Source organism: Pongo pygmaeus, chromosome 3 (genome assembly GCF_028885625.2).
Source record: "Pongo pygmaeus isolate AG05252 chromosome 3, NHGRI_mPonPyg2-v2.0_pri, whole genome shotgun sequence".
In the NCBI taxonomy this organism is placed as follows: domain Eukaryota; kingdom Metazoa; phylum Chordata; class Mammalia; order Primates; family Hominidae; genus Pongo; species Pongo pygmaeus.
The window spans coordinates 24,461,729-24,477,043 of NC_072376.2; the positions used below are offsets into that span (position 1 = coordinate 24,461,729).

The window sequence follows — 15,315 nt, forward strand, 5'->3', positions numbered from 1 at the left end:
AATGGCATCTGATGATTTCTGAGTTGATGACACAGAGGGAGGAACACATCTTGAATCTCCCCTCTGGTGGTAGTTTTGAAGATACAGACCTTTAGCTTATAACATGGATGGTAAATACATTGTCCACTGTGTCTATAATTCTGTACATTTGAAGTACTCGTCTCAGTTTCTGTAATTGTTTAATACCTGGAATTCATGTAGAATTTATAAGATACTATGTTCTTAGTATTTTTCATGTGTTCTTGAAGGTGTTGAAGGAATCAGGCTTTGTGTTTTCTTTTATTTAGATCTACTTCCTAAAAACAAAGCAGACAGATTTTTTTTTTCCTCTTAGACAAGGTCTTGCTCTGTCACCCAGGCTGGAATGCATTGGCATGGTCATAGCCCACTGTACCCTCAAACTCCTGGGGTCAGGCGATCCTCTAGCCTCAGTCTCCCTAGTAGCTAGGACTACAGGTTAGCACTACCACACCCAGGTAATTTTAAAAAAAAGAAAGTTTTGTAGATTTGGGGTCTGGAACTCCTGGCCTCAAGCAGTCCTGCATTGGCCTCCCAAAGTGTTGGGATTACAGACATGAGCCACCAAGCACAAAACAGATTTTTAAAGTGTAAAATGTCCGTTTAAAAAGTGTAGTTTGGGCCAGGTGCAGTGGCTTATGCTTATAATCCCAGCACTTTGGAAGGCCAAGGCTGGCAGATCACTTGAGGTCAGGAGTGCAAGACCAGCCTAGCCAACATGGTGAAACCCTGTCCCTACTAAAAATTAAAAAAATTAGCTGGGCATGGTGGCTCACGCCTATAATCCCAGCTACTAGGGAGGCTGAGGCAGGAGAATCGCTTGAACCCAGGAGGTGGAGGTTGCAGTGAGCTGAGTTCACGTAACTGCACTCCAGCCTGGGTGACAGAGCAGGACTCAGTCTCAAAAAAGATAATAATCATAAAAGTGTAGTCTGGCCGGGTGCAGTGGCCTACGCCTGTAATCCCAGCACTTTGGGAGGCTGAGGCAGGTGGATCATTTGCGTCCAGGAGTTCAAAACCAGCCTGGGCAACATGGTGAAACCCCATTGCTACTAAAAATACAAAAATTAGCTGGGCGTGGTGGTACGTGCCTATAGTCCCAGCTACTCCGGAGGCTGAGGTCAGAGGATTGCTTGACCCCACAAGGTAGAGGTTGTAGTGAGCCGAGATTGCACCACTGCATTCCAGCCTGCGCAACAGAGTGAGACCCCTGTCTCAAAAAAATAAAATGAAGTGTAACTTTAATACTTTATTTTCCTTTAGATTTCTGAGTCAACTCTAAGTTGTCTGACATACACAGGCACATTACTCAGAAATTACCTATACTGTCTCATTCCTTATGAATACGTCTGGCCTGGTAACCACTTATCCCTTGTTAACAGGACTAGCACACTTTACTAACATCTGCTTGACATGAGTGATCCTTGACAAATCATGATATAGACTTCTTAAAGATAAACTCAATTTATTTTTAATTGGATATAATTCATTTAATAGTCACCATTTAAAAGTATATATTTAAGTAGTTTTTGTTGTAATCACCGTGTTGTGCAACCATCACCACTAGGTACTTCTAGAACATTTCTATCATACTGAAAAGAAACCTAGAGTTCACTTCCCCTCACAAGCACTTTCTGTCTCTCTTTTCTGGAGTCGCCTGTTCTGCACATTTTATATAAATAGAATCATAAAATCTGTGACCTTCGTGGCTGGCTTCTTTCACTTAGCATCATGTTTTCAAGGCTCACCCACGCATGTAGCGGTACTTCATGCCTCTTATGGCTGGCTGTATGATATTCCGTTGTGTGGATATGCATGGAGATAGCAACTTCTTTTTTTAAATTCTGTGTTCCATTCCTAAAGTATTAAATTATTCTAAATGCATTATTTTAAAGGTAGAAGTTTAACTTTTGGGTTCTTATAATGTATTATTAATAGGGAGTATTTTTATTTGTTTTTTTGAGACGGAGTCTGGCTCTGTCACCCAGGCTGGAGTGCAGTGGTGTGATCTCAGCTCACTGTAACCACCACCTCCTGGGCTCAAGCGATTCTCCTGCCTCAGCCTCCCCAGTAGCTGGGATTAGAGGCGTGTGCTGCCATGCGCAGCTAATTTTTGTATTTTTAGTAGAGGGGATTTTACCATGTTGGCCAGGCTGATCTCGAACTCCTGACCTCAAGTGATCTACTTCCCTCGGCCTCCCAAATTGCTGGAATTACAGGTGTGAAACACTGTGCCTGGTATAGCTGGTATTTTTTGAGTGCCTGTTATATTTCAGGCCTTGCCCTGACTCATTCCTCACATTAGCCCTGTAAGATAGATGCTATCATCATCCTCATTTTTCCAGATGAGAAAACTGAGGCATAAAGAGGTTAAATAGCTTGATCAAAATCACAGTTTATAAGTGGCCAAGCTAGAATTCAAGCCAAGGCAGCCTGGCTCCAAAAACTAAGCTATCCTTTGGAAATAACTTTGCTTTTGAACTTGTTTATATGCCTTTCTCGTATAGTCAGTTTCTTTCTTGTCATCCTTCCATCTCTCCCTTTCTCCCTGTATCCTCCTGCTTGTTCCACAAAGATTTTCAGATGAATCAAAACTGGTTTCTAGGTTATTTATATTTTTAGAATAAGGCACTCAGGATTTTTTTCCTTGGAGACCTGGAAATCCAATCATGTAAAAGAGAATTTATTGGTTTACATTACTGAGGTCTGGGATATAGCAGGCTTTAGTCTAGTTGAGATAGTGAGCCTCACACAATGTTGCTAGGGCTCCCTCTTTCTCTCTCCACCTCTCATTCTGTCTTTCTCTGTGTATTGATTTCATTCTGCAGACAGCTTCCTTCGTACTGCCAGGGACTTTGGTGGCAGCAGCTTTAAGCTTATCTAGTTTTCGGCTTAACTGCCCAGTGGAAAGAGGCAGTTCTTCCTGACAGCTCCAGCAGCAAAACTCCAGAGAGTGTTCTGATTAGCCTGGCTGGGGTCACTTGCCTATTCCAGAGCCATCACTGTGGCCTGGCAGATAGGGTACTCCAGCCAGCCTCTGACCAGTCACATGGAGTCGGTTCTTCACAGGAAACAGGTGTTCAACTTAAAGAGTAGGGATGTAGGTGCTGGAGAGACAAAAAAACCAGATGTCCATAACTAAACTATTCAAGACAACGTATACAGTTGCCAGCAGCACTCATATTCCTAACTTTGGCACTTTTACTTCAGTGAAAATGGTACAATGTGATCTTTCTAATAGTATGGTTTTGAATTTACATTAAAAGTTATATAATGATTCTAAGTTATTAAAGACAAGCTTTTTCAAGCTAGTTTTAGTGGACTTACTTAACAAACAGAGACTAGGTGATATCATAGTGCGTCTTCTCAAAGAACTTGTTAAAATTGCAAGAATCCTTGGTTTACTTTGTTTTTAAAAAAGGAAAAATGATCTTTAATTCTGCCATCCAAAACATTATGGGTTTTGGCTTTTTAAACCTTTTTTATGCATACAAACATTTTAAAAAGTAGATATATAACCTTGAAAACTTTTCCTGCTGGTGATATTTTAGGTATATTTCTTTTTGAGACAACATCTTGCTCTGTCACCCAAGCTGGAATGCAATGGTGTGATCTCAGCTCACTGCAGCCTCAACCTCCTGGGTTCAAGTGATCCTCCTACCTCAGTCTCTCCCAAGTAGCTGGGACCACAGGCGTGTGCCACCACACCCAGTTAATTTTTGTATTTCTTGTAGAGAGGGGGTTTCACCCTGTTGCCCAAGATAGTCTTAAACTCCTGGGCTAATGCAGTGTGCCTGCCTCAGCCTCCCAAAGTGCTGGGATTACAGGGTGTGAGCCATCATGCCCAGCCTATTTCTTTTTTTAAAATTGAGATATATTTTACATACCTAAAACAGTAGTTTTCAGTATATTCACACGGTTGTGTAGCCATCACCACTATCTAATTCCACAACATTTTCATCACCTTCAGAAGAAGCACTCTCCCTGTGAGCAGTCCCCTCCCCATTTACCATGCCCCCAACCTTTGACAACCATGAATCTACTTTCTGTCTTTATGGATATGCTTTTCCTGTTCTAGATATTTTTTATATAAGTGGAATAATACACTGTGTGGCCTTTTGTGTCAGACTTCTTTCACTTAGCATAAAGTTTTCAAGGTTCACCCATGTGGTAGCATGTATCAGTACTTCATTCCTCTTTTTGGCTGAATAATATCCTACTATACAGATATACCAAATTTTGTTTATCTTTTCGTCTGTTGATGGACACTTGAGTTGCTTCCATTTTTTGGCTATTATGAATAATACTGCTATGAACATTTGTGTACAAATTCCATGTGAACATAGGTTTTCAGATCTCTTGGGTATTAGTTTATTAGGGCTGCCGTAACAAAATACCACAGACTATGTGGCTTAAACAACAGAAATTTATTCTCTCACAGTTCTGGAGGCTGGAAGTCCAAGATCAAGGTTTCAGCAGGTTTGATTTCTCCTGAGGCCTCTCTCTTTGGCATGCAAATGGCCACTGTCTCCTCATAAGGTCTTCTCTTTGTGTGTGTATCCCTGGTGTTTCTTACTATGACCAAATTTCCTCTTCTTATAAGGATACCAGTCAGATTGGATTAAGGCTTACACTAATGGCCTCATTTTAACTTAATTACCTCTTTAAAGGCTCTGTCTCCAAATAGCCACATTCTGAAGTACTAGTGATTAGGGCTTCAACATAAGGATTTTGGGGGTGAAACAGTTCAGCCCTTATACCTAAAGTGGAATTGCTAGGTCATGTGGTAACTATGTTTACCTTCTTCGGGAACAGCCAAACTATTTTCCAAAGTGGCTGCATCATATTTTATTCTCACCAGGAATATATGAGGTTTCTAATTTCTCCGTGTCCTTGCCAATGTTTATTATCATCTGTCTTTTTGAAGTGGTATCTCCTTGAGGTTTTGTTTTGGATTCCACGGATGGCTAATAATGTTAAGCATCTTTTCATGTGCTTATAGGCCATTTGTTTATCTTATTGGAGAAATATCAATCCTTTGCCCAGTTTTTAATTGGTTATTTGTAGTTTTGTTGAATTGTGAAAGTTCTTAATATATTCTGGATACTAGACCCTTATCAGATATATGATTTGCTAATATTTCCTCTCATCTTGTGGATTGTCTTTTCACTTGTGATGAAGTCCAGTTTTTCTTTTTTCTTCAGTTGCTTGTGTGTTAGGTGTCATATCTAAGAAAGTCTTGCCTAATCCAATGAGTATCTATACCCATGTTTTCATCAAAGAGTTTTATAATTTTTGCTTTTACACTTAGGTCTTTAATCTATTTTGAGATTTTTTTTTTTTTTTTTTTTTTTTTTTTTTGAGACGGAGTCTCTCTCTGTCACCCAGGCTGGAGTGCAGTGGCACATCTTGGCTCACTGCAACCTCCGCCTCCCAGCTTCACACCATTCTCCTGCCTCAGCCTCCCGAGTAGCTGGGACTACAGGCACCTGCCACCATGCCTGGCTAATTTTTTGTATTTTTAGTAGAGACGAGCTTTCACCGTGTTAGCCAGGATGGTCTCGATCTCCTGACCTCGTGATCCACCCGCCTCGGCCTCCCAAAGTGCTGGGATTATAGGCATGAGCCACTGCGCCTGGCCTGCTAATTTTTATTTATTGTATGAGGTAGGGGTCTAGCTGCTTGCATGTGGATGACTAGTTGCTCTAGCACCGTTTATTGAAAAGACTGTTCTTTTCCCATTGAATTGTCTTGGTACCATAATGAAAACAAAAGGACCACAAATATATAGGTTTATTTATGGACTTTAAATTCTGTTCCATTGATCTATGCCCATCTTTATGCCACTCTCACACAGTCATGATTACTGTTGCTGTATGGTAAATTTTGAAAATGGGAAGTATGAGTCTTCCTATTTTGTTCTTTTTCAAGATTGTTTTGGCTGTTCTGGGTGTCTTGCATTTCCATATGAATGTTAGGATCAGCTTGTCAATTTCTACAAAAAAAGCCAGCTGAGATTTTTAAAGGGATTGCATTGAATTTGTAGATTAATTTGGGGAATATTGCCATCTTAATATTAAGTTGTCCGGTCCATGAACATGAGATGTCCTTCCATTTCTTTAGATCTTCAGTTTCTTTAAATGATATTTTGTAATTTTCAGTATATAAGTTTTGTGCTTCTTTTATTAAATTTATCTCTAGATGTTTTATTATTTTTGGTGCTATTATAATTTAAATGGTTTTCTGAATTTTATTTTGTGGTGTTAATAGTACTCTGATTTACTTTAAAAAATTTTTCAAAAATACAGTTAACCCTTGAATAACATGGTTTTGGCTGCTCGGGTTCACTTACAAGTGGATTTTCTTGTGCCTCTGCCACTGCTCCTCTTCTTCCTCCTCCTAAGCCTACTCATTATGAAGATGAAGACCTTTATGGTGACCCACTTCCACTTAATGAATATTAAATAATATTGTCTCTTCCTTATGATTTTTTTAAATATAAACGGGACTTGCTGGTTGGCCAGGTTGGTCTTGAACTCCTGACCTCAAGCAATCCTCCCACCTCGACCTCCCAAATGACTTTCTTAATAACATTTTCTTTTCTCTAGCTAACTTCATAGTAAAAATGCTGTATATAAAACATATACAAAATTTGTGTTAGTTGACTGTTATCTGTAAGGCATCCAGTCATCATAGGCTATTAGTAGTTAAGTTTTTGGGGAGTTGATATGGTTTGGAGTTGATATCTCATGTTGAAGTGTGATTTCCAGTGTTGGAGGTGGGCCTAGTGGGAGGTGTTTGAATCATGGGGTTGATTCCCCATGAATGGCTTGATGCTGTCTTTGTGATAATAAAGGTAATAAGTGAGTTCTTATTCTATTAGTTCATGCAAGAGCTGGTTGTTTAAAGAGCTTGGCACCTGCTCCTCTCTTTCTTGCTCCTTCTCTTGCCGTATGACATGCCTGCTCCCCTTTCCCTTCCACCGTAAGTAAAAACTTCCTAAGGCCTCACCAGAAGCCCAGCAGATGCTGGTGGTATGCTTGTACAGCCTGCAGAACTGTGATCCAAATAAACCTCTTTTCTTTATAAATTACCCAATCTCAGGTATTCTTTTATAGCAATGCAAAACAGACTGACACAGAAGGTAAAAGTTATATTTGGATTTTCTGCTGCGCCCGTAACCTCTGTGTTGTTCAAAGGTCAACTGTACATATAACATAACATTTACCATAGTAGCCACCTTTAGATATACAACTTAGTATTAGTAGTGTTAAGTAAATTCATGTTGTTTGTAACTGATCTCCAGAACTCTTCATCTTGCCTGATTTAATTTGAAAGATTTGTATGGCCCCTTAACTACTTCACCTTTAATTCCATGCCTTTTAGTTGTCCTCGTCTTGCACCTGTAGTTGTAATGTCCTGGTCAGAGTAGGGGTTAGGGGATGTGGATAAAGTTATTTTATAATGTACAGAATATATTGATACCTTTTTTTCATGCTTATAAACTTTTGTGTGTGCCTTGCAAACAAAAACTGATGGTGTTCTATTGGGGATATCACAGCTCAGTTTTTTTGATAACATAGTCTGTTATTGAGTCAGTTCTGTAGAAGGTCAACAATAGTTCTTAAGAGAGAGCTGGTTTATTGAAACACATAAGTTGCTGGAATGCTGTGAGACTGTTACCTGTATTTACAGCATGATGGAGTATGTGGTTGGTTCAGATTTCTCATAAAGACCACAGTTAAATCAGAAAAAAAATTCTGTGTAGTATAGAGTGACAGTGAGTAGTTTTTTGGCACTTTGACTTTGGTTTCTTGGTGCCTTACAACAGTTTTATCCAAGGTTGGAGAACTGCCTCAAACTCCAGTGTTCTCTATAGATGTGCTATAAATATATTTTTTAGGGGGTAGGAGATACGAAGTTCACATTTGCTAAGATGGATTTCTATATGCTCTAATTTTAGCATGAAAGATGTGAAACTCTATTTGGGAAACTATTATCCAAATAAAGTTATGTCAAAAAATGAATTTCTTAGGTTCATTTCATGAACTAATTTTATTCAGCTCTTGATTACATTTCCTGTGTGTAGAGCATGTTTCACACTTGGTAACTGACTCTCATTTAAAGAGAATGAATGGCCAGATGAACGTCCTTTTGAGCATTTTTCAAGTGCATGCATTTCTGATTGGTTTTGTTTGCCTTATTCAATGGAGAGAATAATTCTTTGTGGCCAATTTCATTTTAAGAGGGCAATGTTGAGTGATTTTTCATAATTTAAAATATGAATAATTATGCTCTCAAATTATGTATTTGATGGAAACTTAGAACTGAAAGCTTGGCTTTTCTTTCTCTATTCCTCTGCACACTGCTGCCCAGAATGTTTTGGACGGGTGTGCTGTGCTGAATTTCATGTAAATCAAATTTCCTTTTTCTAATTTTTAAAAATGACTGTTGTATCTTTGTGAAGGAATGACAACAATAGGGATTAAGTTAAAAATGGATTGTATTTTCCTTTGGTCGTACTCATAAAGCAGTGCAAGAGAGAAGAAAACCCTTAAATGATATCTTGTTTACACATGGCCGTACTAGTACTAATACACTTTTTTTAAAGGCAGTTATGTGAAATTTAGTTAAATAAGAAGACATATTTGTTTAATGGTCATTTGACATTGCCTACAGTCAATTTTTGGAATGTTCATTAGGTTACAGTATATAGTTTAAATATTTTCCAGTTATCTAAACCTTTTATTTCTTCAGTGCAAATTTATATTTTAGGAAATGTGCTAAAAGTGTCTTAAATGACATTAAAGGATATTGTACCGAGAATGGTTGGCAGCTCTTTGTCCATCTCCACAGAACAAGAAGAAATAGGCTTAGATTATTTCTGGTGAACATAAACATAATTCCCTAATATTAAAGGCATTAAGACATAAATATTTACAGCTGCTAATTATTAAAATAACAGTAACAGTACTTAGCGTTTTAGTATATGCTATGTAGCTGGCATTGTATTAAGTACTTTACATACATCATCTTATTGTTATCCAGTCCTATGTGGTAGAAATTATTACTTTTACCATTTTACGGATGAAGAAACTGAGGCTCAGAAAAGTTAAGTAACTTACTAATGATACCCAGCTAGTAAGCGAGAGACACACAGTTTGAAACCAGACCATCTGACTATAGAGCCTGTGCTGTTAACCACAGTTAATGGGAAGAGGATAAACCAGTGCTGTCCCTTACATTAAATATTCACCATGGATGATCAATCAGTTACAGACAGTAATGGATAACTGAGTAGAAATACAAGCAAAGAAGTTGACAGTATCATGACTTGGTTCAAGAAGTCATAATAAGTAAGGATGTGTCTCAGATTTTTTTCAGTCTTTTTACCAGGTTACAAATGCCCAAGAAGGACGATGTGATTCATATGTAAATTATGTGTAATAAAATAGTTGAAGTTCAAAATCCTGTTGAGATAACAAAGAGGTTTCTATATTATATGGAAAACTGAGAAATCAGGAACACAGACATTAAGACCCAGATCATAAATGGGGAAAACATATGGACAGACGGTACAAATACAGTTAAGAAATATAGAAAAGTTCCGCCTTGTAAGTAATCAAATGCAGATTTAAGTCATAATGTGATATGAGTTTTTCCTAGTAAATTAGCAGGAATTTATAAAATGTTAATACCCAAAGGTGGCACTGTCATTCACTGTCGATGGCTTTTTAAAATACTGTGTTAGCAAAACAAAATAATTCAATCAGTGAATAAATATTCCTCTTTCCCGGCACTGATTTAGTAAATATGAAATGCATATACTTTTTCTATTATATTGAAAAGCATATTTTATTAAGCTAGCCTGCATTAGACAAAAAAAAAAATTTGTTAATACAAATTTTTTTTTTTTTTTTTTTTTTTTTTTTTGAGACATGATCTGGCTGTAGCGCCCAGGCTGGAGTATAGTGGCGTGATCTTGGCTCACTGCAGCCTCCGCCTCCTGTGCTCAAGCAATCCTCACACCTCAGCCTTCCTAGTAGCTGGGACCATAGGCATGCATCACCACGCGTGGCTAATTTTTGTATTTTTTGTAGAGGCGGGGTTTTGCCATGTTGCCCAGGTTGGTCTCAAACTCATTAGCTCAAGCAGTCTGCCTGCCTTAGCCTCCCAAAGTGCTGGAATTACAGGTGTGAGCCGCTGTGCCCGGCCTGTATTAAATACTTAAAAAAAAATCAGCTACAGAAGAAAATAAATGAACAGCTGTTGAGCAGAAATGTTGATTTAGTATTCTCCTTAAAATTATTAACCATGAGGGATGTATCTTAATTGCCAACCCATTGCAAGCTTAAATTGCGTAATCATCTATCAGTAACCTGATTGTTTATGTATAACCTCCTGGTACATAGGAACATGTGTGTTTTATATATGAGTATTCTTTAGTTTTACTACTGGTTAAACATGGGAAAATCACTGAAGTTTGTTATTTATTCACCGTTACAGATTCCCTGAAATTTTTGAAAATTATTCTTTATTTCAAAAAACTAAAGAATGATGAAATTTTTTAAAGGTGTGATTTTATTGTTTTAAAATTTAGTTTATATTTGTCTACTCTATAGCTGTGACTGGGCAAATAACTCTGTAATTATTTTACAGGTATTCACAGTTTTATATGGAAGATAGCTTTTGCCATTATAATATGTTTAACCATCATTTCTTTGATGGAAAGGTAAGAGCTGTGACCATTATCTCATTGTTCTCTTATTGTGGAATAACAGATTTCAGAGTGCCTCCTTTGTTCTTTTTCTAAATTCCCTCAAGGTCAAATTGTGGCTGTTCTACCATTTACTGATATTTATTTTTGTTCTTTCACTGTTTATTGAGCACCTAGAAGTGATTTTATTATTCCCTTGTTAAGACTTCTCACTACTTTTTGGATGAAGGCCCACATTCTTAGAAGGCCCGTGGGGCTGTGTGTGATCTGACCCCGATTTCCACTCTAGCCTCCACTCTCCCTGTTTCCCCTTTGCTGTCTGTGCTCAGGGCACAGGGCTTTCATCTGGAACTGGTCAGACGCCTTTCCACCACAGGGAAGGTCCATGCTGTTCCTGCTGGTTTCTGCTGTCTTTTGCCTTGATAACTTCCACTCATGTTTTAGAACTTCGTTCCAAATCACTTCTTCCAGCCTCCCCCGACCCCTACTCCCCAAAGGGTCAAGTTTTCGTTTGTAGACTCACCACACTGTAATTAAATGCATGTGTCAGGGCTGGGAGTGTATGGAAAATCTCTATTCCTTCCTCTCACTTTTTCTGTGAACCTCAAACTGCTCTAAAAAATAAAAGATCTTTAAAAAAAAAAAGGACTGCAGCTTAAAAAAAGCTTCTTTCAATATGAGGTTAATAATGTCAATGAGAATAAACAGCATAATAGAGCTGATACATTTAGTTTGAGCTCTTTATCAGGCCTATTATGAGATAAAATCTGTAACCAACCAAGTAATCACATCTGCCAGGACGCTGGCCAAAAATATTGTGAAATTATCGAAACACCTTGAAGCATACCCATAAATATATGCATGTATATCAATTTTGTAAAAATTGTGAACCATGCTTACTATGTATTGTGCTTTGAGATATTAACTAATGATAGGAGGATGAAAACCAAGCAAGACTTTAAAAGTCAGCGTTCAGGAAATGAAAACAAATGTTAAATTGTTGGTTGGGATTGAAAAATGAGTCCCCTGATTTAGTAAGTATAGCACTCCTTCCATTTGAATCAATTTAGCATTGGGATATATATTAATATTTTTCAGCTGTGAAGCCATTAAAACAAGGTATTGAAATAAACAGCCGTTATAATTAGATGTATTTCAGCTGTTTCCCAAAGCGTTTATGTGGTTGGTAATCACTAAGAATTGAGAACTGTTGAGGTGAATGTGAAGGAAAGTGGGAGTTGAAAGTCACTTGCCAGTAGATGATGAGGGACTTCTCAGCTGGGACAGTGGCAGTGAGAAAAGGAGAGGAAAGAACTGGGTTGTCCAGGCATTCACAGAGGCAGTGAGAAGACTGCACTGAGGGAGAAGTCCAAGCTGACTTGGTAGAATGGCCTGGATTTGTATTTTTTCTTCTAAACAGAGGGAAGTGAAGTTTGGAAAGGTTGAATTTGTGGGGCTGGAGGATATTGATGTGGGGGTATCCCCCTTGAAACCACAGGACCTTGATGTCAGGTGGGGTCAGGGCTGTGTGGTAGTAAATGAGGAAGTAATCGAGTTTGAATCACTACTTGATGCTACACTAGTGAGTTAGGGTTTTCTTGTTTTTTGTCTGTCTTAATACCATACTATGGTTTTGCTTTTTATTTTGAACAATGAAGACAAAATAAGGATAAAACTAAATACCTAAAGGTTGGCTAGCAATTTTTTATATTTTTAAAGAGTAACAGGTAATTAGCCTTTTTGTTGGAAACTCTTTGTAGCTTATAGAAAGTGTACAGCATTACCTTATAAGCTTCTACAATAATGGTTGGAATAAGCTGCCAAGATTGAGCCCCACTTTATCATCCCTGAAGAAAAGAGTCATCCAGCTCAGGCTTTCCTTACTCTATATTTCAGCAGCAGCCTCTAAATAGCACTGCAGCTGTAGAGATTGATCTACAGAAACCCATTGTTTTAATGATTTTACTATCTGCCCTTTTTCTACCTACTCCCAGAGTCAAGTTTTTCAATAGAGATTTACCATCCACTAATCAATCACTAAGTATTTAAGTGTCGGCTCCGTGCCTTTGAGGCTGTTCAGGGTGCTTAGGAGAATAGAAGACTCTGCTAGTGCACCTCAGCACTTTACAGTCCACTAGATTCAAAAGCTGGAGTTCCCCACATAGGATTTCTCATTGCAAATCATATAGTCTTTAAAAAATGTCATCTGCCTTAATGGCAAAGTCAGTTAAAGTATGTAGAGAGGATGGCTAATTAAATTGCCAGGCACTTTTTAAATGATAACTGAGATAAAGGAAAGAGTCAAATTACTGTCAACATTGTAAGCAAGTATCTATTTCCCATAGGAGACCAACATTAAGACCATCAGCAGCTTGTGTTGGGCTATGATGCCATTGATTATTACCTGGAAAAAAAAATCCTTTAAAAATATTTTTTAAGTTAGGTTAGGAGTTAGACATCATTTACTTGTATAATTTCTTTTTTTTACTTTCAACTCTAAGGAGTTTGAAGATTTCAATATCATCATCTGTGCTCTCAGTCCTTGTTCTTGTAAGCAGGTTAAGGAAGTGCCAGACAGCACTTGAAAAATGATTAACCTTCTTGACAAGTCATCCTCTGCTATAGGAATTCCAGTAGGAAATTAATGAAGACTCTCCTAGGGAAAAAGGTTTTCCTCTTATCAGTGGGGTCTTCTAAATTGATTTAGCAGTAGAACAAAATATATTTTATTATAAAATACATATAGGCTTATTAAAGTTTAAAATGCCATTAAATTTTAAAATCTCATGTCATTTTGTATACTGTGTTGACTTATTTTTGTAGATGAGTACAGTCACCTCTCCCCACTTGTGGGTTCTGCATCTGTGGATTCAACCAACTGGAGATCAAAAATATTTAGGAAAAAAAGGGTGGTGGTGACTGTACTGAGCATGTACACTTTTTTCTTGTCATTATTCCCTAAACCATAGAGTCTAAGAACTATTTATATATCATTTACATTGTATTAGGTATTATAAGTAATCTAGAGATTATTTAAACTATATAGGAGGATGTGCATAGGTTATGTGCAATACTACAATATTTTATATCAGGGACTCTAGCACCTGCAGATTTTGGTATATGTGGGGGTCCTGGAACCAGTCCCTCAGGGATACTGAGGGGACTGTACTTGAAAGCTACTTGCAAGTCAGTTGACTGGAGATACTGTTATAGGGTATCTCTTAATAACTTCACTTATAGCAAAAACCATTAAATGTCCCTGTTAATGTTTACTTTGCAATTACTAAAAAAGCTTAAATTAACCTTTGGGAAAATGTGTTAATAGCATGGTTTCATGGACCAGATGCGCTTTGTCATTTGTGAACTTTCATTTTCTATTTACTTACAGTGCATGTTCAAATATGTCTGCCTGATACTCAAAAACATATGCATGTTTAACTGCTAATTTGTAGCTGTTATTAAACTGAACTCTTGGCATTGGACAAACCAGATAGGAAAACAATGTCTTCTTCGTCTTTGTGTCCCTAGTGCTTAGCACCATCCTGGCTTCGGTTTGTTAAATTGAATTTAACATTTTAGATAGTTTTCATGGGTAATGAGTTTCTTTTAGGACACTAAATTTAGCCTTTTAATTTAACCATTTGAAATGTGTAGTCTTCTGATAGTGATGGTGTTTGAATTTGCAATTTTAAAACCTGCTTATCAAGGAACCCAAAGATAAAATCTTATGGGGGCAAAGAGAGGCTTCAGCATGTCACTGAGGGATGCTGTGGTGGCAAGATGACTTGGTAAAGTTTCCACTATTAAGAAGGAGACTGAGTCTAATGCATTCTCCTCCAAATAGGATGAAGTGCCTCTCTCTAGTCCTAATTTAGAAATGAATTTTTATTTGTTCCAGACTGCCCTTGAAGTATGCAGAGCATTTTTACAGGAAGATAAAGGCGAAGGAATCATTATGGTGACAGATCCTCCGTTTGGTGGCTTGGTTGAACCTCTGGCTATTACATTCAAGAAGTTAATTGCTATGTGGAAAGAAGGTCAAAGCCAAGGTGTATAATTTATTACTGCAAAATAAACACATATCTATGTATCTACTTCCTGTCAAATATTAGCTGAGCTCAGTGAATCAGAGCACTGATAGAATATACATGTCTTGAGTTCTCTTTTTAAAAACAGGCTTATTTGATGTTGCAGCAAACTTCATTATCATGATATACTTTGTATTATTCTAGTCGTGGATTTTTTTAATGGCTTATAGGTAAAATACTATGTTTTTGATGGGAATAATGGGACATTATGCAGAACAGCGGTGAACTGCTGTCATTCATTCAGTAAATATTTACTGAGTGGCCACTGTGTGCCAGGCACTGTTTAGGTACTAGGAATAGATTTTTGAACAAAGCCGACACATACCTCTGCCCTGTGGATCATACATTCCCTGTTCCTAAAGCCTGGCCCAGAACACTAAGAGGGCACTCAACCAGAGGTCCAGGGCTCTACGCTTTGCCAGGATATGAGTTTGGAGATTAGACATCCCATAGGCTGATTGTGGTTATCACTGACACAGATTCCCAGCCCTA

The 15,315-nt window shown here is 37.8% G+C and overlaps 1 protein-coding gene across 2 annotated transcripts in view; it reads left to right on the forward strand.

Annotated features, from left to right (window-relative positions):
* Positions 1-15,315, forward strand: part of ZCCHC4 (zinc finger CCHC-type containing 4) — a 56,788-nt gene that overhangs the window by 21,559 nt on the left and 19,914 nt on the right. For both annotated transcript variants that reach the window (XM_054485019.1, XM_054485020.1), the window contains 2 exons: positions 10,678-10,750; positions 14,634-14,784. In XM_054485019.1, the coding sequence (XP_054340994.1) occupies positions 10,678-10,750; positions 14,634-14,784 (224 nt within the window). The remainder of the gene's footprint in view (positions 1-10,677; positions 10,751-14,633; positions 14,785-15,315) is intronic.